This window comes from Misgurnus anguillicaudatus, chromosome 3, assembly GCF_027580225.2.
Source record: "Misgurnus anguillicaudatus chromosome 3, ASM2758022v2, whole genome shotgun sequence".
Classification (NCBI taxonomy): Eukaryota; Metazoa; Chordata; class Actinopteri; order Cypriniformes; family Cobitidae; genus Misgurnus; species Misgurnus anguillicaudatus.
In genome coordinates, this window is record NC_073339.2 from 13194201 (window position 1) to 13217276 (window position 23076).

Sequence of the window (23076 nt, forward strand, 5' to 3'; positions counted from 1 at the left end):
GAGCCAAATTTCAAAGACCTATTTTTTCCAAATACTTGCAGAGAATGGTTCACCAAAACTAAGTTACTGGGTTGATCTTTTCACATTTACTAGTTTGATAGGAGCACTGGGGACCCAATTATAGCACTAAACATGAAAAAACAAATCGAACCAGTGAGTATCAGTTCAATGGAAAACTACTGCTGACAGGCTCAAAGGCCTTTGAACAGGATCCTGTAACCACTAGTTTACGTCGCATAATTTTTTCCCCAGTAACTCAATAACTAACTTTACAAAAAAAACTACATAAACTCTAACTTTAAAATACTTTAATTGCTGTGGTTATTTATACATTTATTTAAACTTTAAAACGAAGCTTGCAGTGTAAAATGTTTTGTCCTGTTTAGCTGTCCGAAAGAGCAAACAAATTTGTGTGACCAGATGGGGGCGACACGACAACATTCCAACACACCTGATGCAGATGCGTTTGGTTTTCACAAAACAAGAAAACTCAACTAATTTTATAAAGAATTCAGTTTTATAAGATCATTTTTAACGTTTGATCATAAAGCTCTGTTGTTTCAGTAGTAACATTAGGTTATTATTGTCGATTGTATGCTAACCTATAAAGCCACAATGCTGTATTCCAGAATGCTCGTAGTCCGTTACCTGGAAAGCATGCAATGCTTCTAAACTTAATGCGGGGTTTCTTATAATTATTCCACACGCGTCATTACACCACCATCACCAGATCCGCAACAATTTGCGAGTGGTTGCCGTGCTTTCAGACGTCTGAGCAATAAATACAACAGCACGTGTATTGGGCGGTCACTGCCACACGGTATTCACGTGGCTATTAGGACAACCAAAACAGCACGAAGCGCTGAATGTAACATTTGTATACAGACGCTGAATTCATTTTATAACCACGCAGCCATGGACCTTGAAGTGGAATCTGCAGAGTAAGTTGTCATTATTTCATTTTTTATGTATTATTATATATATATTATGCACTCCTGCCTTTATTAATATTCCCACTTAACATTAAACGTAAAGCGTTGTGTTGCTTGGCTCTGACCAAAGGTTGAACACTCCATCATTTAAATCGCTTTGTTTAGGCGTTTCCTAAATTAAATATTATAAATGTAAGTGAACCGAGAGCAAATTAACGCCTAATTGGCCAATGGCAATACTAATGTTATCCTAATAAAACACCAGAATTTTTACTATATGTTTTTAATCTATTCGTGCGGTGTACAGTCGCATGCATAACCCACAATAAAACTAGCACTAAAATATTAGCATTACTTTAGTAGCCCAAATTATTGTATAGTGTTGTGAATTACTGTATTATTATGTAGTATAAACTGATGGACTGTAGTAAATATTCTAGTATATTTTAATTATTATTGTAAGATTTAAAAACGCTGTAGTAGTCTATGCCAGAATTTTACTACAGAGTGCTATAGTAATTAAGTATACTTCAGCATTTTATGGAAAATGTATGGAGAATATGAATTTATTAAAAACTCTCGCGTCAACGTTATGTGATGTTTGTTTACAGTCGTAAACAATCCTAATACTATTATAGTAAAGCAAGATAATCGCGCGCACACAATACAAAGAGCCGCGTTAATTTTTGTGTGTCGCGTTTCGCAGTGTGATTCGTCTGATCATGCAGTATCTGAAAGAGAATAATCTGCACCGCACGCTGGCGATGCTTCAGGAGGAGACGACCGTGTCTCTGCATACAGTGGACAGCATTGACAGCTTCATCACAGACATCAACAGCGGACACTGGGATATTGTGTTGCTCGCAATCCAGTATCTGAAACTTCCTGACAAGCTGCTCATTGATCTCTACGAACAGGTTGGTTACACTTTAAAACAAGAGCTATAGGTTTACCCCTGTTTTCTTTTAGTTTCCAGCACATGAAACTAAATTAATTCTTCATTCTGATTGGTTGACAGACGTTCTGCGGGTGTGCATTTTTTTTCAGTAAATGCACAGCTATGAAGTAGTTCTAGCTCTGTCGACCACATTAAAGTTCCATATCACTACGCCAAGTTTAACTGAAATAACAGCTTTAATAACTGTCACAGGCCCATAGGTGGGCCCACATTGTTTACAACATAACTAGTTAACCGATAATAGCTTATTCTAAATCTAAAACCATATATCGTTGAAAAGCTTTAGGAGTGTAGTTTTCATATTTCATCCCCATTTTGCAAAATTAATGAGATGGTGTGAGCTATTTTTTAAAATGGCATAGGCCCTCAGGTGGGCTCACTTGTTATTACATATTTATAGCACTAATATTCTATTATAGATCTTCAGAAATCTTGACAACCTATATAATATCGCCAAGCTCTAAGAATCTAGTTTTCAGTAAGAATAATGCAGTGACATTATTAATTTGTAACTAATTTATTCTTTTGTTGTGATTTTAACTTGAAATTTGGATCAAAACTAGTTTCGTTTCTTTTTTAGCATTTTGGGCGTAAACATTTTTTGTTTTGTTTTAAATATAAAATATATACTTTACTGCATTATTGTTATTTATTCATTTAATAACAACCACAGATAGTCACCGAATTTTTTGCTAATTTTTTCGTGGCCCTGTCACGGACTGTCTTTTTCCGTGGCATTCTCACGGATTGGTTACTCAACTGTTTTGTTCTATTTTCTTGCCATTGTCGCTTCGGTTTAGTGTTAGATTTACATAAAATTACATCCTTACCCAAACATAACTCTAACCCCAAAGCCAGGCGACAATTATTTAAAGTTTAGAAAATATAAAAGAATAAATCAGAAAAAATAGTATAAACCAATACTTAAAGTGACATACTAATGCAAACACCAAATCTAACCCTAAACCGAAGCGACAATGGTTTGAAAATAGGAAAAAGCAGTTGAGTAACCAATCCGTGAGAATGCCATGGAAAAATGCGGAGATCCGTGAGAATGCCACGGAAAAATTAGCAAAAAATTCTGTGACTATCCCATGAAACTTTGTGAGATCATGTTGGTAAAAAACTGTAGTGTGTCTTCTTTAAAAAGAGACTTCTCAAATAATGGGGCGGGACCCCCAGGGGGGGCTCGAAGCGACACCCCGGGGAAAATACTTTTTCAGGAAGTGATTTTTTTGCACCGTCACTTAAAGACATTACACCCCAAACACGCTGATAGGCGTTTGAATTTTTATTATTATTTATTGATTATATTTAATTAAATTTTTCAGTATCAAATGGTCAAAAAATATACTGTAAATAAGGATTGATTTTTTATTTCAGGCAAATTGATGCATTTTAAGTCTTTACTGTTACAGACTAAAAAACAATGTTAATAAAGTTATTCTTTGTTGTAAGTTGATTGATATTTATTTTTTGTGTTTTCTATAATGTTAATAAGGATACAATGTTTTGCAGATGTGTAATTTTATAGACAAATTATACTATTTACAGTTGCGGCAGAGAGTTGGGGGGGCGCAAAATGTTTACTTCTTCCAAGGGGGGGGGGGGGGGGCACCATACTTACTGGTATAACTCATGTAACAGTCTTTAAATAGGGAAAACAGGGAAGTATTTGGTGGCTTCCCTGTTTGGTACCATAGGAATGAATGGGTCTAGGCTAAATGCTTACACATTCGCGGCGCGCTGTGCAGTGCACGCATTGAAAAAAGATAGATATGTGTTGGTTTGTCTGGGTTGAGGTGGTAGCATGGTTTGGTGTGGCAAGATGGTAGACTATTACTTTAATTCTAATAAGGCATAAAAATTTGTTGCAAAATAAATAAATTGTTGTGTGTTATTTTTGAATAGTTTTATGCCCCGTCTCAGGTACCCCTTACGCACAACAGAGTGTAGTAATTAAGTTTACTATGGTAAATACTAAAGTACTGTTTCTTGCAGGTTTATGTAGCTCATAAATTCAATCCCAAAAAACATACTGATACAATGTATAGCTTAAATTCACTGTAAGCAACAATCAGATTCTACAATGTAAAACATGCTCATAGAGATCAGCATAACATTTCCAGCTCTTTGAATTTTTCTGTTTATCAATTATTTGCATGCATTGACTCCAGCTGTACTGTAAGAAACTTTAGTATGTGTTCAAACAGTAATTTCTTGAGAGCATTGTCTGTAGTTTTTAAATCGATGATGTCAGACTTATGAAGTTGACCTTAAAATCTTTTCATGCATTTGGCTCTGTTGCTCTGTGCATAGATTGTGCTGGAGTTGATTGAGTTGGGGGAACTGGGGGCAGCCCATTGTTTACTGATGCAAACGGATCCCATGATCATGTTAAAGCATACACAACCTGAGCGCTACTCACACATGGAGAATCTTCTCAACCAGCCTTACTTTGACGCTCAAGAGGTAAATCTAATGGTGTAGTATAAATTGTAAATTAGGTAATTTTTGCCCTTTATCCTGCATACCTAACGCTAAAGTAATTAGCTGGTGGGATTTACTGGGTGGATGATAATAATATTAGATGTGTAAGATGTGTAAAGCATTATTCATATAATTGAGCTTGTTTCTCTCACGCTGGACATCAGGCATATCCAGCGGGCAGTAGCAAAGAGAAACGCAGACAGGCCATCGCTCAAGCTTTTGCTGGAGAAGTTTGTTTGGTGCCACCATCTCGCCTCATGGCTCTGCTGGGCCAGGTATGTTTTCGCTCTTTTATTATTTTATATCAGGACTGATATCGTTGATGCCTGTACACCTGTGTTTGCTTTGGATAGGGTCGTATTTGTGAGGGGGCTCTTTACAGATTGCAAGAGACCAAAGCACTAAGGCAGTTTGGGTCATTAGCAATGCTGGTATGTATATTATTCTGAGCTATTTAACACAAGACCAGTGTTTCCCAACTATACAACCCCTGTTCCACTCAATTCAGTGTATTAGTACGTCAAAAAGTTGTTTATCCTTTTGTCTTTATTACACCATTTAGTCTTTAAAATGGCAACAACACCAGGGACTTTTACCTCCGGGTATGTCATTGGATCTGTTCCGTGGCAAAGGTGCATTGAAGGACATGGAGGAAGAGCATTTCCCTACACAGCTGAGTCGCCTTATAAAGGTTTAGTAACACAACAGTGTAATATCATGCCTGATCACATGGGAATTTGTAACTAAGATGGCTTATTTGTATGAACTTGTATAATGTAAATCATATAAAATGTATGATTATTTGAATCAAGGCAATAATGAAGTCACACCCCTAAGCCTAATGTCACTGGGGCAAAAAGCAGATTGGGTAACACTTTACTTGAAGGGGTGTTCATAAGACTGACATGACGCCTTCATAATCATGACATGACACGTGTCATAAACACGAAGGAGATTTTATGCACGTTTATGACAGCTGTCATTAAGTGTCATTCGTTGAATTATGTCATTTTTAATGCAAAAATGACATTGTTTGAGATTGCTTTGTTATGACAATTTGACATTAATCAATACATTATAACTTGTCATGACAACTTCACATTACCAAGACAACATAACTGATCACTTTTTACAGTGATATAAATTGCATTTAAATGTCATTAAGTGTTAATACTCTGTCAAATATTTTTATATCAGCATCATGAATATTTTTCTTGACCTCAGCTACAGTGGTACAAATATAATTTGTCATTAAAATATCATTAAATGTTAATAGTTTTATAACAGCATCATGAATATTCTTCAGTTCATAATGTTTTTTTTTTATGTTACCTTAATGTGTTTAATAAATACAATCAATCATCCAATAATGATAATAATAATTAAAATTGATAAAATAATATTTTATTGCATTTGGAGACGATTCACCTAAAATTGAATGGGTTAAGACATGCAGCGTTGGGTCCATCGCTGCATAGTTAAATTAAATTAAATTGATTAAATGTTTTGTACGTTTTTCTTCTATGTCAGAAAATTTCAGAACCCTCTTTGTTAAGAAGAACAAGTTTTGTTAGTTGTCATTTTTTATGTATTGTGCACATATTAACCCATAAAACTAGGTAGTTTCTTAAGTTTGATAGTTGTTCTGCTATGTCATGTTTATGACAGATTTATGACAAGTTGTGATGTATTGGTGTATGTCAAGTTGTCATAACAAAGATTTTTCAAACAATGTCATCTTTGCATTAAAAATGACATAATGGGTTTTATGTCCAGCTGCACTGCTTCCTGAACTTCAGCCAGCTCCTTGTTTCCTGTCTGCCATTATTGGACAAACTGATTAATCCAGGTCTGCCTGACCTCAGTAGTCACAAACAAACTGCTTAATCCTGGTCTGCCTGACCTCAGTAGTCACAACAACAATAATCAGACATACCTGGATTAATCAGTTTGTCCAATAATGGCAGACAGGAAACAATGAGCTGGCTGTAGTTCAGGAAGTAGTGAAGCTGGGCATAAAGCCTATTGAACAAATGACACTCAATGTCAGTTGTCATAAACGTGCATAAAATCTCTTTCATGTTTATGCCACGGTCATGTCATGATTATGAAGGTGTGATGTCAGTCTTATGAACACACCTTCAAGTAAAGTGTTACCCCAGATGGTACTAAAATGTAAGAATCAATACGAATTCATACAAATTGGCTATTTCATAAAATTGTTACAAATTGCATTGAGATTGTGTTGTAGTATCTCTGTTCTGGCAGACATATGTTATGAATATTACAGTATGTCTGTCTGCATTAGAAACAAGTAGACATCTTGTCAGATGGTCATATGTGACTATCTCAGCATATGCAAATGTAATTGCTTTTGTGACCTGAGGGTTTTCTCTGTGTCCTGTACTCTCCCTAATCTACTTTGCTCTCTGTGGCACTGCACACTTGGAATAATGTCAACATGCTTACATTTTAAGGAGCTATAATTAGCTCAAGGCAAAGCTGGCATGTTTTATGTGACCTTGAAGTATTTCGAGATATCGTAAGAGCAAACCTAATCAGTGTTTTGAATTTTCTGTTTGCGTATCTGTGTACATCTGTTCTATAGTTTGGGCCAAAGTCTCACGTAGAGTGTGCTCGGTTCTCTCCTGATGGACAATACTTGATCACTGGTTCTGTGGATGGTTTCATTGAGGTCTGGAACTTCACCACTGGTAAAATTAGGAAGGTGAGTATGTACAGTTTATTGAGAAATAAATGATAAACGATGAAGTGTATAACCAACTGATTGCACTCACAACAAGGTCAGTGTATATTCAGGTTATACTGTATGTGGAATTTCAGATGGTTTCTGGAACTGAAAGTGACTTGCAATTATTGGTGTTCCTGTAGCTCAGTGGGTGAGCATAGGTTGTGGGTTCGATCCCGGGAACATACATAATGATAAAATGTATGCATTGTAAAAAAGCGTCTGCAAAATGTTTTTATATATATTGTATGCTTATTGTTTTTGTCCTAAATTTGATTTTATTTGTCCTTTATTTAACCAGGAGAAAAACAACTCGCTGAGATTTTACAGGAGTGTCCTGGCCAAGATGAACAGCAATTATACAACAATTATACATAACATGACAACATACACTACTATATCCAGCATAAGATATAAAACCAGTTCATTTAAAAAAACATAACATTTTGTTTCTGTGAAACCAAGCTTTGCATGGGGAAAGGATCCAGTATTTTTAAAGGTAAAGGATCCAGAATTTTTCAAGTATTTGGCATTTATGAAAAAAATCTTGTTAAAATCTCATCATAAACCACTTGTCCCATTAATTTAAGATTTTGGACAGAAGATGGTTTAAATGAGGGCGCTCGTTGCGAAGTTCGTCACAACATGTATGAAGCCCTTCATGTGTGTGGTTCGTAATTTCAAATATGTTTTCTGTGCTTCGAGTGAACCAATGTGCATCACGTGTCATGTCAAAAGAAGTGCCTGCTGCAGAAGCGTCTAAAGGGTTTATGATAAAAGAGACGCTCATGTTTGCCAGATACTCGCATAATCTCATGCGTAATCTGAGTTTACTGTTAAGGGAGTGTCTTTTCTGAACATGAGAGTCTCTTTTATTATAAACGGTTTTGACGCGTGTGCAGCAGGCACTTATTTTGACAAAACACGTGATGCACATGGTTCACATGACGCAACAAACACATATTTTGAAAACACAATCAACACGCATGACAATCTGATTTTGATTTTGAATTTGTGCCCCTCGGATGAGCAGTCACGAGCCGCCACTGGGTTTAAACCCTATTCACACCAGACTTTGATCCCAGAAAATTTTCATAAAATTGGCAGAGAGGCTTCTGTGTGAACACAAACATGTTCGGTCCCCTCAACGGGGCAGAGCAAAATTGGCATATCATTTATGGAAAGTGTTCTGTGTGAACAAAACAGAAACAATGCCGTATGCAGCGTGCCGTAGTGAGCAACATCGCAACAAGAATAGATCATTCAGCTCTTTGACACGGGGAATATAAGTGCAGATTAACATTCACGACAAGAAATATCTGCAAACTGGACTGAATCAGAGATCAGGGAGCTCGCCACGATCCGATCTGAAGCTAAGATCATTCACCAGCATAATAATACAGCGCGTCATGTGCTCCTTTATGATGAAAAATGCATACCTGTGGTTTCTCAAGAGAGAAATCATGGATAATAAGCAAACTTCAGACGCTGTGGAAAAAACTACCAAGTGTAGGACTGTAAATACGTCACGTGTCTTTATGGCATTTGTGTGAATGCACGCATGGATTCTGGAAAATCAGTGTGAATGAAACAAAATTAAACGATCCCCGGACAAATCCCAGACCGGCATTTTCTTTGTATATTCTATTATCTTTGTGTGAAAAGGGCATTAGAGTATTAATTAATAATGACAAGGTGTTGGCTTGGTGGTTCTTGGCTAACAACAGCAGTTTTTTTGTAAAAGTAGCTTCACATAAATTGTGTTTATCTGGACATCATGAGGTAACTAGTTGTCAGAGAGTGGACAAAAGAGAATCAGTTGGTTATCACCTTCATCTGAATGATAGAAACCATAAGAGATGTTAACATTCATCTCTAGCTGTAAGGAGTTCATGTTGTTTTGAAGTGAAAGTGACGTGATTGTCAAGTATGGTAACCCATGCTCGAAATGTGAACTCTGCATTTATCCAAACTCAGTGAGTAGTAAACACACGTCTGCACTGTAAGTCATGAACACACACACATGGAGCAAGACCTTTGGGTAACAAGACCATTTCTCGTATCCAGCGGTTTTCAAACAGTTGTTCAAGGACTCTCAGGGGTCCTCCAGGAGGTTCTCGGGGGTCCCAAGTTATTTTTAGAGAAATATCCTTTCCCTGTTTTGTGTTTAGCTTATCTGGGCAGGTAATTTTAATTTAACAACAGTGGCTACTTCTCTAGTGAGAGAAATACATCGAATTGATGAAATAATGCTTTGAAATTTTCATGGAAATGTATGATTATGTAAACATAATCCATAGTCTGTATTGTTGTCTAATATGCTGAAACCTGATTCTTCCGATCAAACAGCTCAAGGACATCGTAGAATGGATAACACACGTGTGCCATCCAAGGCTAATTTTGCAGGGCCGAAAAAAGTTTTACATTTATTTTACATCTTCATTTACACGAGTGCCTTGGTTTCTGAACCTCACAGGTATAGAAAATGGGTCACCCCAACCTTCTATGATGTAAACCTGAGTCAAGGCATGATGAAGCCAAAAATAATTATTGTCCTGTTTACAAACATCAGTACTAAAGGGTGCAAGCGTTGCTAGATCTTTCAGTTTGCTGTATAAGGCTATATGTGATGTTGTGCTTCTATTAGCAATAAGAACGAGAACACATTTGTATTTTTCATCATGTGTTGGCTCTTAAATTTGAATGATTTTGATTAGACCTCCATTATTAGACGCAATCCATAGTATATGTGTGATTGAAGATTATGATCATTTGCCTTTCTGTGGTTGTTTCTTGTGCATGTAGGATCTGAAGTACCAAGCCGAAGATAATTTCATGATGATGGATGAGGCTGTTCTGTGTCTGGCAGTAAGTCATGAATCAGACATGATCGCCTCTGGAGCTCAAGATGGAAAGATACAGGTATCCCCCTCCCCAATCCGTAGCAACTATATTGATTTTTCCGAAAGTTATTATGAAGCTTTTTTATTGTAAATGTAGCATTTTTTACTGATTAATAATCATTGATCCTTTCATCATCTGACGTTTCGTCCATTGTACGATATAGGGGGATTATATATATATATGGGGGAAATAAGTATTTGACACGTCAGCATTTTTATCAGTAAGGTGATTTCTAAGTGGGCTATTGACACAAACTTTCCACCAGATGTAGCCAAATATTGAATTCATACAAAGAAATCAGAACATTTAAGTATACAAGTTGAGTCATAATAACTAATGTGAAATGGCACCGGGAATAAGTATTAAACACACTTTAATACTTTGTTGAAAAACCTTTGTTGGTGATTACAGCTTCTAGACGCCTTTTATATGGAGAGACCAGTAGTCTGCATTGCTCAGGAGTGATTCTGGTCCATTCTTCCACACAAATGGTCTTTAAATCTTGAAGGTTCCTCTGGCCTCTTTTATGAACTTTGATCTTCAGTTCTCTCCATAGATTTTCTATGGGATTTAGGTCACTTCATTGTTTCTTTGGCCTTGTGTTTGGGATCATTGTCTTGCTGAAATGTCCAACTTCTTCTTATTTTCAGCTTTCTGGTAGATGGCAGCAGATTTTTATCCAGAATGTCCCTGTACATTTCACCATTCATCCTGCCTTCAATAATATGAAGTCTGCCAGTACCCCTTGCTGAAAAGCATCCCCAAACAATGATGCTTCCACCCCCAAAGTTAACTGTTGTTATGTTGTTCTTAGGGTGGTTGGCAGTGCCATTTCTTCTCCAAACATGGTGTAGAATGACTGCCAAAAAGTTCAATTTTGCTTTCATCTGACTATAGTCTCCAAATAATCCACAGGCTTCTCCAAATGCTTTGTGCAAACTTTAACCGAGCCTCAACATGCTTTTTGTTCAGCAATGGAGTCTTGCGTGGTGAGCGTGCATGGATGCCATGGTGGTTCAGTACATTGCTTATAGTTTTCTTTGAAACAGCAGTACCTGCTGATGTAAGGTCTTCCTGAAGTTCTGCCCAAGTGGTTCTTGGCTCTCCTGATTATTCTTTGGACTCCTCGGACAGGGATCTTACATGGAGCACCTGATCGTGGCCGGTTTATGGTGAAGTGATGCTCTTTTCATTTCTGGATAATGGCCCCCACATTGCTCACAGGAACATTAAGCATTCTGGAAATGCGCCTATAACCAATCCCATCAAAATGCTTTTCAACGATAAGAACGAAGATCTTAAGAGAGTTCCTTGCTTTTACCCATCATGAAATCTCTTGATGAAATCATATGTGCCTCCTGGGTAATGAGAAGCCTTTATAGGCCATCAATTAGGACTAAAGCAGCTGTTTCTCTTTCAATACTGGCAGATTTCAGGTGATCTCCTGGCTTTCTTTGCCATTTTGCACCTTGTTCTCCTCATGTGTTCAATACTTATTCCCTGTGTCATTTCACTTTATTTATTATGACTCAACTTGTATACTTACATGTTCTGATTTCTTTGTATGAATTCAATATTTGGCTTGATGGCTACATCTGGTGGAAATTTTATGTCAATAACCCACTTAGAAAACCCCTTACTGATAAAAATGCTAATGTGTCAAATACTTATTTACCTCGCTGTATATATATTTAATTAATATTATTAATATTTAATAATTTATAATATTTGTCCATAACAAAAGGCATTATATGAACTATTCACTGAAAACCACTTTTCACTTTATAGCTTGAGGTCACTGAAAGGGATCTTATTCTCATGGGGCAGTAGGTGTGTAGTCAAACCTAATTCAAGCCCTCGAATCTCTTAAATGTTCAGCTTTCTAATCACATTGCATCTAATTACAGTTGTGACTGCAGTTCTTCATTAGTATGCAAAAACAAAGAGTGCTACAAGCACAGTATGACCTTCTAAACAGGGAAATCTCATGGTATTAGCAAATAGATCATACAGTCAGCCCAGTTAAAAGAGTTTAATCCTACTCCATTTTGTCTGATGTCTGATATGATCACTATGCTGTTCCAGGTATGGAGGATTATGAATGGCCAATGCCTCCGGAGGTTTGAGCGAGCTCACAGCAAAGCTGTCACCTGTGTCTGCTTCAATAAGGATAGCAGTCAACTGCTAAGTGCCTCCTTTGACCAAGTCATCAGGTCTATTTACTATTATTACATTATTAAACATAAAATCTTATTTGCAAATCATTTTAATCACATTTTTCTGGATTGTATACTGAAGATGATTTGTAATTCTTTACATCTTTTTGTATATTCAGTCTGGTCATGGTTTGTGCAGCTTTGCAGGTGCATCAAATTAGTGACCAAGTTTTATTAATTTTGCTTTGATATTCAGAATATGTGACTGAGCTGCTTAACGCTGGTCTTTTTCAAGGAGCGTGTTTAACAGGTTAATGCAATTAAACAAATCTCCTGTTCACACTGTAATCATAAGAAAAATGTGGGCAAATGGTAGGCTACCTTTTGAAACGCTTTGACTCTGACTGCGAAGGCGTGGAGGAAATGTTAAATCGTGGTCTGGATGCGAAGCATCATCAGGAATATTCCATCGCAAGCCCAGACTCAGTATCTCTCGCTTTCTCTCTCTCTCAGGCCTGACTGCAGTTCCTGTATAGCTGGATGTCAGTTTTAGGTTCTCATGTGGGTGGAAAGAGGCGTGATTGGTCACGTGCGAGAGAGAGAGTCAAAGCATGATAATGTGTTTCTGCTTTATGCTCCGCTACCCAAGGAGCAAAGAGGGGCTTTACTGAGGTAGACGTTTGGTAATTTTAGCTGCTTAGTCGGAAAGGAAAGGGGAGGGGTGAAGTGGCAAGCATCACTGCCATTGGCCCCTTATTGGGAAACACTAGCCCCACCCGTTTTGTAATAGATTGGATTTATGCTCTCTGTAGTGTGTGAGGCAGACACGTGCTTGCCAACCTGGGACTAAAGATGATGTATAAATTTTTTGCTTTATAAATGAGATACTTTGCCTGTGTAGTGTAAATATGTACATAAACGCTCATGTTTGCCTTAGTTGTCTTAATTATTTTGTGTATTTGAATATGAAATGACTGCCATGGTATGTGCACATCACACAAGACGTTATAGGTATTCCATTTACCTATGCATGCTGCATTTTTGTTATTGTTTAAGATGTAGACAAATTTCTAAAGAACATGACGTGGGCTAAGCGTCATTAGGAATATTTCGTCACATGGCAAGACCCAAACTCTCGCTCTCTTTCTCTCTCTCTCTCTCTCTCTCTCTCTCACACACACACATGCTTTATCTCTCAGTCCTGACTGCAGCAGTTCTGCGGCTGGGCGTCAATTCTGGAATCGTTTGCCTAGTCAGTGCATGTGGGTGGAATTCTTATGTGCAGTGGAAACAGTGTTTTTAAGATGTTTGCATCACGTTGCAAGTTGCAGACAAAGGTTACGTGTTTTCTATAATGACCTTGATGTTTGTCATCAATTTGTTTGTGTGATGATGATAATGGATTCATGATATGTTTTGGTTTTGTCTTCATGAGATCATGTTTGGTGTTGGCGCACATCTAAGTTGTTTCGCACGCGTGTACTACTTGCTCTTGGCTTAAAATAATTCATAAACTTTCAAAAGTCCAAAAATAAAGTTTGGATATGCAAATCCATTTATTAACATAAAGTCTCCAAGAATTGCCTAAAGCACGCCGTGTCTCACGGTAAAAAACCATGCACCTCGCTGTGCGCCACACCTGCAGTAATTAGTCCCCATCTTAAGAAGACTAGTGGCAGATCACAGCGCCAACCCATGCCAATACACAGAATGGCTCCAACATTTGGTTTAGTGCTTTATTTGCTTGTCTAGTGTTTTAGTTGTCAATCTTTCCCCAGTGCTAGATTACAAAGCCATTTGTAATGAAAAAGGACGTTCACCCGAAAAAATGAATATCTAAGTGTAATTTATAGTCGTGCGTAGGTTTGCGTTAACAACGCGTTCGTTCTACATGGACCACAAGTGCTGTGATTGGTCCACTAGAACCCTACCCGTCAGGTAAAAAAAATCTGCGGTGCATGTCTTCATAGACATTTCTGCTTGCAACAGTAAGAACAAAGATGGGCCAAGTGATCTAACTCAAACAAAAGTTGCTGTCAATTCAGCTCCATCACTGCTGGTCTTCTCAACACATACACCACAAGGTGCTTCTTCTTCTTCGTTTCTGGATTTACTGGCCAAGCTGTTTCGTTTTTGGCTGTTGCGCTGCTACTGTGGGTTACACACGGAGATACTGCCTACTAGCGGTCTGCATGTGTCGACGACCATATGAAAACTGACGCATAGCCTATGGCTTCGCCGTAGGACCTACGCCCAACTATAATGAGCCCTTAATCTAATGTTATTTTAAACTCATGAATCAAATGTTACCAGCAGCCATATCACCCTGTATACCAAGACAGCTTGCTCACTGAAGCCAAGCAGGGCTGAGCCTGGTCAGTACTTGGATGGGAGACCACCTGGGAAAACCAGGTTGCTGCTGGTAGAGGTGTTAGTGAGACCAGCAGGGGGTGCTCGCCCTGTGATCTCTGTGGGTTCTAACATCCCAGTATAGTCACTATACTGTCAAAAAAAGCACCGTCCTTCGGATGAGACGTTATACTGATGTTCTGGCCGTTTGGCAGGACTATTCCTTACAAGTCAGAGGCTAGGCAAGGCTCCTCTTAAGCATTCAGAGAACATGTAAATGGAACAGGCTAGCAAGTGCATGTCATTTCAAGGTGTGTTTTTGGCGCTGCGCGCATAGGGTTGTGGGTGATTTTAGCGCGCGAAGAATACACATATGCATCCTTTCTTGTATATGGGATATTTCTCGAAATTCCGAGGATCCTCGACATTGGAACAGTCCTTTGACGGATGTTGATAACGTAGCATCCTCGAAATTCTGGCTTCCGAGGATCCTTCCTTGACATTGAGAAATGGCTCCTGACTCTCTGTGGTTGGTAAAAATCCTAGGATGTTCTTTGAAAAAGAGTAGGGGTGTGCCCCAGCATCCTGGCCAAAATTTACTCGTTGGCCTACTAATCATCCCCTCATACTAATTGGCTATTTCACTCTGTCTCCTCTCCACTAATAAGCTGGTGTGTGGTGGGCGTTCTGGTGCAATATGGCTGCCGTCGCATCATCCAGGTGGATGCTGCACATTGGTGGTGGTTGGGGAGAATCCCTCTTTCACATGTAAGGCACTTTGAGTGCTGCAGAAAAGCGCTACTATTAAAACAAATTATTCCTATTAAGCTGGACTCACACTATAGGATTTTTTAAATCTGGGCCGATTATGAAATCTGCTAGCAGCAAATATTCCGGCCTGTCAATCATCATTATGGGTGATATAAGGCAGGCCTCCAGGTCATCCTCCCCATCTCCTCCTTCACTGCTCTCTTACTTCCTCTGTGCAGTTTCGGTTGTTGGGGGGTAGAACTGGGGGCTCGAGCCCCGGCCTCAGGTTCGCCCTCTCTGAAGGTTCAGCGCTCTGGTGCAGAGCTCCCTTCGAGGACAGCAAGCCAAGTTCGTTTACAATTAATCATTAAAGCCTGAATGCACAGGCGAACTAGTGAATTATTTGTAATGCTTACATTTGCTAGCTAGTTGCACTCATCGGTTGTGTTTAAAACCAAGGTGATTTGTCCTTAGTTTTTGTCATGCATGATACGTTTTCACAGACATATTAAACATTTCACAAGCCGTTTCTTTGTCTTAGCAGCTTGTTTTGTGGTCTTTATTTTAGTCATTCACCTTAGTCTCTTATTGGCTATTGTGAAAGTACTCAGGTGATCATCCCAATTTAAAATCCTAGAAATCCAACATGTTTTTTTATGATCAGATTGGTCCTGTTTTGCTTGCGAGCATAATAGTGGGAGATTTGATCTGTAAATGTCACACATTACATAACAATCTGAGCTCTAAACATCAGAACCGGTAGAGGTCTAGGACACGATTTTCTCTTGGATTCTTAGGAGATAGAAATCAGGGTAAATTTGGGCCTGTAGTGTGAGCCCGGCTTTAGAGGGCATTTTAAAGCCACATGCCTCAGTCCCCATTCACCAATCACCACTGTGGCAAAAGAGCATTATTCATTACGAATTACTTGTCAAAATCGGTACAAACATTGACCACATGGACAATCAAAATTAAACAATATTTAAATTTTTAAACTTATCAAGATAAATTCAATTAAATTATCTGTAACAAGCTGTAAACATTATACTTTTCAGTACAGTTTTGAATGCGTTTTAAAGTGCCCATCTTATGACTGCTTTTCTACAAGTTAAATAGGTGTATGAGTTCCATAAAGCATGTTTCAAAAGTTGTTTGCTCGAAATAGCTTGTAGGAAAAGATTGTTACCCATCTCTAGGATCCTCTGTTTCAGGGCATTTCAGATTGTGCCGTTTTGAGCTAGTCATTACATATTTATGAGCTGCTGCTCCTTTGATCACGCCCCACTACTAACGTCATGAGCGCGTGCATAGTGATATCATGAGCAGTACAGACCATACTGTGTTATTATTTTATATATTATTGTTATTAACGGTTTATGTTGCCAACAGACAAATCATGCAGAAAAGTATCACTAATAAGTACACTACAGGAGAAGAAACTCATGACACACAATGATTCCAGAGTAAATTGTGCCGGGGCGGTAAGGCCCGGTCTGGGTAAGTTTGGCAAAAAAAACTTTTAGTTTGGCAAAGCACTATTACTTAGTTCTTGTAGAATTGTAAAATAAAACCGTTAAATATTTTTTTTAACTTTCGAAACCACGCTGTAAACTATCTAGCCTGCAAAAATATCTATATAGCCTACTGTTTACAACCAATTTTAACATCACTATACATTTAAAATGTATAATTTACGGGATTAGCATCATTGTATGATCTCTGTTTTGAGATACAGATGCTCTAGCATCATAAATGTAGTATTTTGTGACAGAAGATGACAACATGCAAAATATAACGTGACTTGTTACCTTTTGTGTTGATACAACGATTGCGAATCGAATCCAGTCGGTTTCAGATGTGTGAATGATCCATGAAAGTCCAATAAAATACATCCAATGACCATTTTTGTCCACAAATGCGTATAATCCGTGAAATATAGATACATAGTCTGTTGTTTACATCAGATTTCGCATGAAGGTCTTATCGCCTGCAATCTGATGACTAGTTGCGTCGTAACACACTGTATATAAGATTACTCCGGGTTCCAATAACCACGCGTTAAAACTTTGTTTTTAAAAGTAGGCGGGAGTATAATCCATAATATCTAAATAGCGCTGTTATTTCAGTGAAACATGATAACAGCAGGGTATCCGCGAAGTGACTGACTGCTCTGTGCTCTCTCTAGCTCCCTGGTGGGTGGAGACCTGCGAGTGGGGTGGTGTGCGGGAAAATTCAAACTGAATGTGACGAAACGGCTAGTTACGTAACAACGGAGCTGAGTTTGAACTCGCGCAATCTGAGACTCAAGGCAAAGGACATTCAGAAACCTGTATCTCACTCAAAACAGCATGGATGGATTTTTTTCCAAGTTTGTATGCGTGTGGGAGCATCAGAGACACAAAATAACACCCCAAAACCCAGAAAAAGTTTTTCATAATATGGGCACTTTAAATCAAACTCACATAAATGTACATTTTAATTCAATATAGGCCTACTGTATGTAATGCAAGTACATAAAAAGTAACTCATTCTGAAGACTAATCCCTTGCTTGACTATTTAGAAATAGAATTTAATTACAGTAATTATTTAGTAGTGATTATCACTGATTTTTATTCTGGATTTGTTTGATTAGACTTCATGGCTTGAAATCAGGAAAAACATTGAAGGAGTTTAGAGGCCACACTGCTCATGTAAATGATGTTATTTTCTCACACGATGGCCAGCATGTCATTAGTGCATCAGCGGATGGGACGGTAAAGGTTAGTGTTTTTTTAATATCAAATTTATATTTCTTTATACTCTTAAATCACCTCTCCTAATGGCTTGTCTATCAGATCTGGACCATGAAGACAATGGACTGCACCTGCACAATTAAAACCCCCGACATTCCTGAGGGTTTGCACATCACTGTTAACAATGTTATGCTGATCCCGAAAACTCCTGAGCACTTTGTGGTGTGTAACAGGACCAACACGGTTGTAGTTACGAACATTCATGGGCAGGTAAGGACAAAAGTTACAGCATTATGCAATGCTACATAACTTGCATAAAGAAAAATACTATATTAAGTACACCTTGAAAAATCTTTTTAAGTTTAATCAACTTGGATTTACAAGTCATTTCAACTGTATTGACTAGTGATGAGTTGCTGTAATTTCAATTCAATTAAATTAAATAAGTTACAGCAAGTACAAAAATATTTTTTTACAGTGTATGTACCTGATTTTGTATATTTCCCTTGGCTGTATTAAAGACCCAATAATAGCTTTTCATGTATTGACATATTTTCACTTTTATATTGGGCACAACATAATTTTGATCTCTTCATATTTTAATTCTACGTCACAGCTGTGGGCTGTGATTTGCTACCTGCTATTGATAGTAAGGCTTGTTAATAATTACCACTATTGTTGGCTTTGTTAAAGTATGTAATGTGTGTTGTGATGCTTATTTAACAGCATATTCCAGCCATATTCAGCAGCCTCACCCACTCTTTTCTTGACTCAGTCACATGTATTTTGTCTCTCTCTGAAGCATGCCTTTAACCTCTTCATGTAGGCTCCACCGCAATGCGCATGCTCTCACCCCGCTTCTCTTTCAGGTGATGAGAAGTTTCTGTTCAGGCGTGAGAGAGGGGGCAGACTTTGTCTGCTGCACGTTGTCTCCGCGTGGAGAGTGGATTTATTGCGTGGGAGAAGACTATCTGCTGTACTGCTTTAGCACCATCACTGGCAAACTAGAGAGAACCCTCACGGTACCGTCCGCCCACATACCATGTGCTGCATAGATAAGAGATATTCAGCCTCCAGAGTTTTTACTTTTAGTTAGGTGAACTGTAAGTTCAGCAGGAGGAAGTTGCAGCATTTTTACCAAACCAGGATATGTAATTTCCATCACATTTCAAACCATGTATTTTATTAAGTAACAAACGTGGTGCAATGAAATTTTTGCATGCAAATTAAAGAGCTCAGATGCAAGAGTTGGTAAACGCCACCTCTGTCAAAAATGAAATAACGATATTAAAGAATAGGCTGGCTAACACCAGTGCAGTCTCATAGAGAATGAGACATGGTCTGGGAACCATATGCTAATTTTCTTGTATTTCAGGCGTGGTTTACGAATGCCCAGAGCTGGGCGCTACGAATGTCTATCAAGTGCTTCTGTACGTAGCTCATAGTCGTTTCAATTATACCACATGATGTATGTAAAGTGACATACATTCAAACGTAAACGACTTTTATCGGTTCGTGTGCACACAGCTGAAAACTATGCAACTAAACCAGTAGCTGTATATCGATATTGAAAAGCACATTTTAGTGGCACTATGGCAACCACAGTACAGGCATAATGACAATATGATAATAATTAATAAATACCACTTACCATTTGAAGAGTTTCGTTGCAAAACAAAATTTTTCAGAAATCTTGTTTTTTGGCTGTGCATTCCAATTAATATCAATTCAACTGCAGTTGGTTTGTTGTGATTTAAACCTTCATAACTTAAAAATACAGCTAAGTAGCAGCATAAAACAAAATAATAGCATGATAACATAATAATAAACATGTTTTGACAAAAATGTAAAAAAACGGAGTTATCTCGTTTTGCAACGAAACTCTTTAATTGTACTTCGTCGACGACTATATGAAATTGTTTAATGCCAAAAGTTGCTCTTTTTTTAAATAAACTTGCATTCAAAACTACTTAGAACACTATCTAAGGCTGCATTGAAAGTCTGCTCCAGCGTTGGATAAACAAAACTGCTTCGGTGTGTCGCATAGACATTGTCATTGTCTTTCTGCCTCCTCCCCGTTCTGTGATTGGTTCCCTATTTCAGGGGCAAAAAAGGTCCATGGGGAAACCTAGGCTAATTAAAGAACGATGAGCTTTGTAGAAAATCAATGCTTTTCAGAAAAGTGGGGCAACAACAATGTACGATCTGTGGAAAATAATGTGTTTTTTAACCATAAATCATGCATTACAACTAATACACAAAATAACATTCGTTTTAGCAACGTAATAGGGGCTTTTTAATCCCGGCCTGCAGGCTATTCATAAATACTGGTTTGTTTGCTGAATCCGTTAAATGCTACGTTGATTTTTCAGCCAAGTGCTCTAAATTGAGGGATTAAATTAACGACACTGGATTTTAATTGTTCAGCTACATGAGGCTTTTACCTGTTTAAAGGAAGTTTACCGAATACTTTGGGGAATTAACTGAATTTCTGAATTTTAAGGGTAATAAAAATGCTTATTACCAAGTAAGCGTCAGATGCACATGGGTTTCGCATCTGAACTCTTCTGTTGTTGCCCTAGAAAGTCTTCGCAAGAAAGCCTCTATTAATTTTTTTAACCAAACAAATTTTTTTTACAAGCTTTGCAGAATTGAACAAAATTACATATTTTTTGGAAATGACACATGAATAACATTATTTTATTTATCTTCATTTACATTTACAATTATGCATTTAGCGAGCGCTTTTATCCAGTTTGAGAAAGAACAGCCAAGCAATTTGTTTTCACACATCTGCCTCATATTTAATTTCAATTTTAATAATTTTTCATTCATTTTATTTTTATTTTATGAGTATTTTCATATTTTAGGATTGAAAGTTACTGTCAATAGTAATACAATATCTTGATCTGATATAAAGGCTTATGCTGCGTTTACACCAGCCGGCAGGTAGAGGCGTCAAGCGCGAGTGATTTCAATGTTAAGTCAATGTGAAGATGCGTTGACAAGCGTCTGGAGGTCTCGCGGGCGGATGAGGCATTTGGCGCGGTAGACACAATTACGCCTCATCCGCGTGTCTAGTTTGCGCGAATTGAGCGTATGCATGGTACACGCGAATGGTGCTTTTTGTGCATTTTGCGTTTGACGCGAATTTGCGGCTGACGCCCGAGTTGAAAAATGTTAACTTTGGCGGATTTTCGTGCCGTGTAACCAATCAGGAGCCTGCTTGCTGCTGTGGCGGCAGCCCCGCCCAGAGTCACTCATTCAGCATGAAGGCTTGATATGGTCCGTGAGCAGTACGCATTTTACTGAGTCAAGTGACATTCATCGACCCGTGCCGCAGTGGACACGATTTTGATGCCTGAAACGCGGATGGTGTAAACGCAGCATAACTCTTCTAATATAAATTCCTGACACATGTTTATTCTACACAGGTACATGAAAAAGATGTGATTGGCATAACTCACCACCCCCATCAAAATCTTATTGCCACATACAGTGAGGATGGTCTGCTCAAACTCTGGAAGCCCTGACTTACATCCTTCATACTATGGACTCTCAACACTTGCCTTGTGTTACTGTGTTCTAGATTTGTGGTACCCTGCATACACTTATGTCTTTGCATTTATAAGCCTGCTATGAAATTGATCTTCCATTTAAAATTTTGCAAAGAAAAGTCGCAATTACCTTTTAATTGAATCTTTGCCCCCTGTGCCAAATTATTCTTGTCTGTCGAAAGACAGAAGACGACTCCGGGCCAGAGCTGCTACAGATTCGCACCGGATCTGATTACTTTGGCCTGGATTCGGTGCATTTCTGGCCTGGAATCATCTGCTGTCTGGGAGGAATCTTGGACCACAGTAGGGATAAGATGCAGGACGTCTACAATATCCAAAACTAACAGCGTCTGATTTTAGAATGCTAACTTTCCTCTTAAAACTTTAAAAACTGCATGAATGTACTGGTCTATTAATATCATTAAGGGCTTTATAGTATTGTATGTGATGATATTTGCATGCAAGATTTAATCAAAACTAACATGACATATATATCAAATTTCATTCCTAACCATTCTTGCAGTTCAACATCTTGTCTGTGATCATATTGTGATTTTTTATCATTTGACCAAAGGCAAATATTCAGTGTGTACTTTCTCAGAATGTGACCTTGAATGTCAAGGACATGTTGTATTGAGACTCATCGAGGACCTTTTCATATATTTGTACTTGTGTACATTTAGAATTCTGATGTGCTTAGAATTCATGTGAAACAATATTGTTTTGATTATATTGGTTTAGTGTGTTTTAACACTTGACCGAGCACATTGTGGTACTTGTACTGCATGCAAAACAACATCTTATGCAGTTATTGCAATACTGTATGGGTTACCTGTGTGGTTTATATTATGAAAATAACCAATTATTTTTATCAAGGATATTCACAAAGTTCTTTGAATATTGGTATAAGATTGCTTTACAGTGTAAATCTGAGTATCCTACCGTGTTGGTAAATTACGTAGTAATATTGCTGCTGTTCAATTTAATTAAATTTCAAGCATGACAAACTTGAAAAGATTGCATCATTAAGTGCTCAGGTGTAGATTGCTTGATTTTTGCTGTAGATCTTCAGCAAACACTGTCCAATAAATAGACATCTGGTTAAGACATAATGCATACTCGAAATGTGACCTCTGCATTTACCCCATCCCAGCGAGTAGTGAACACACACACACATGGAGCAGTGGGCAGCTATCCCAGCGCACAGGGAGCAATTAGGGTATGGTGCCTTGCTCAAGGGCAAGCGTGCACCACAGTTGCAACCCGCCAGCCATGAGACTTGAATAGGCAACTCTAAGGTTACAAGCCCGACTCTCTAACCACTAGGCCTTTGCTTATTCAAACACACAAATGTTATTTTGCAGGCAAAGGATTACATACCACTGTTTAACATAATAGCCCCCAACCAATTTGCCTGGAGCCCAAAAATACACAAATGATTAAATAACATTGTTACATTTATTTTATAAATAGAATTACAAATGTAAATGATAATGGT

At 38.1% G+C, this 23076-nt stretch overlaps 1 protein-coding gene and 1 pseudogene across 1 annotated transcript; both read left to right on the forward strand.

Annotated features, from left to right (window-relative positions):
- The first annotated feature begins 424 nt into the window (after nucleotides 1-424).
- On the forward strand, nucleotides 425-22600 carry smu1b (SMU1 DNA replication regulator and spliceosomal factor b). Its single transcript, XM_055204742.2, has 13 exons — nucleotides 425-941; nucleotides 1639-1849; nucleotides 4210-4362; nucleotides 4545-4655; nucleotides 4734-4811; nucleotides 4943-5071; nucleotides 6989-7108; nucleotides 9935-10051; nucleotides 12119-12246; nucleotides 17922-18048; nucleotides 18124-18291; nucleotides 18891-19043; nucleotides 21456-22600. The coding sequence occupies exons 1-13, from the start codon at nucleotides 916-918 to the stop codon at nucleotides 21552-21554; spliced, it is 1620 nt and encodes a 539-aa protein (XP_055060717.1). The 5' UTR covers nucleotides 425-915; the 3' UTR covers nucleotides 21555-22600.
- Nucleotides 14498-14614, forward strand: LOC129445541 (5S ribosomal RNA; annotated as a pseudogene).
- Nucleotides 22601-23076: the final 476 nt, after the last annotated feature.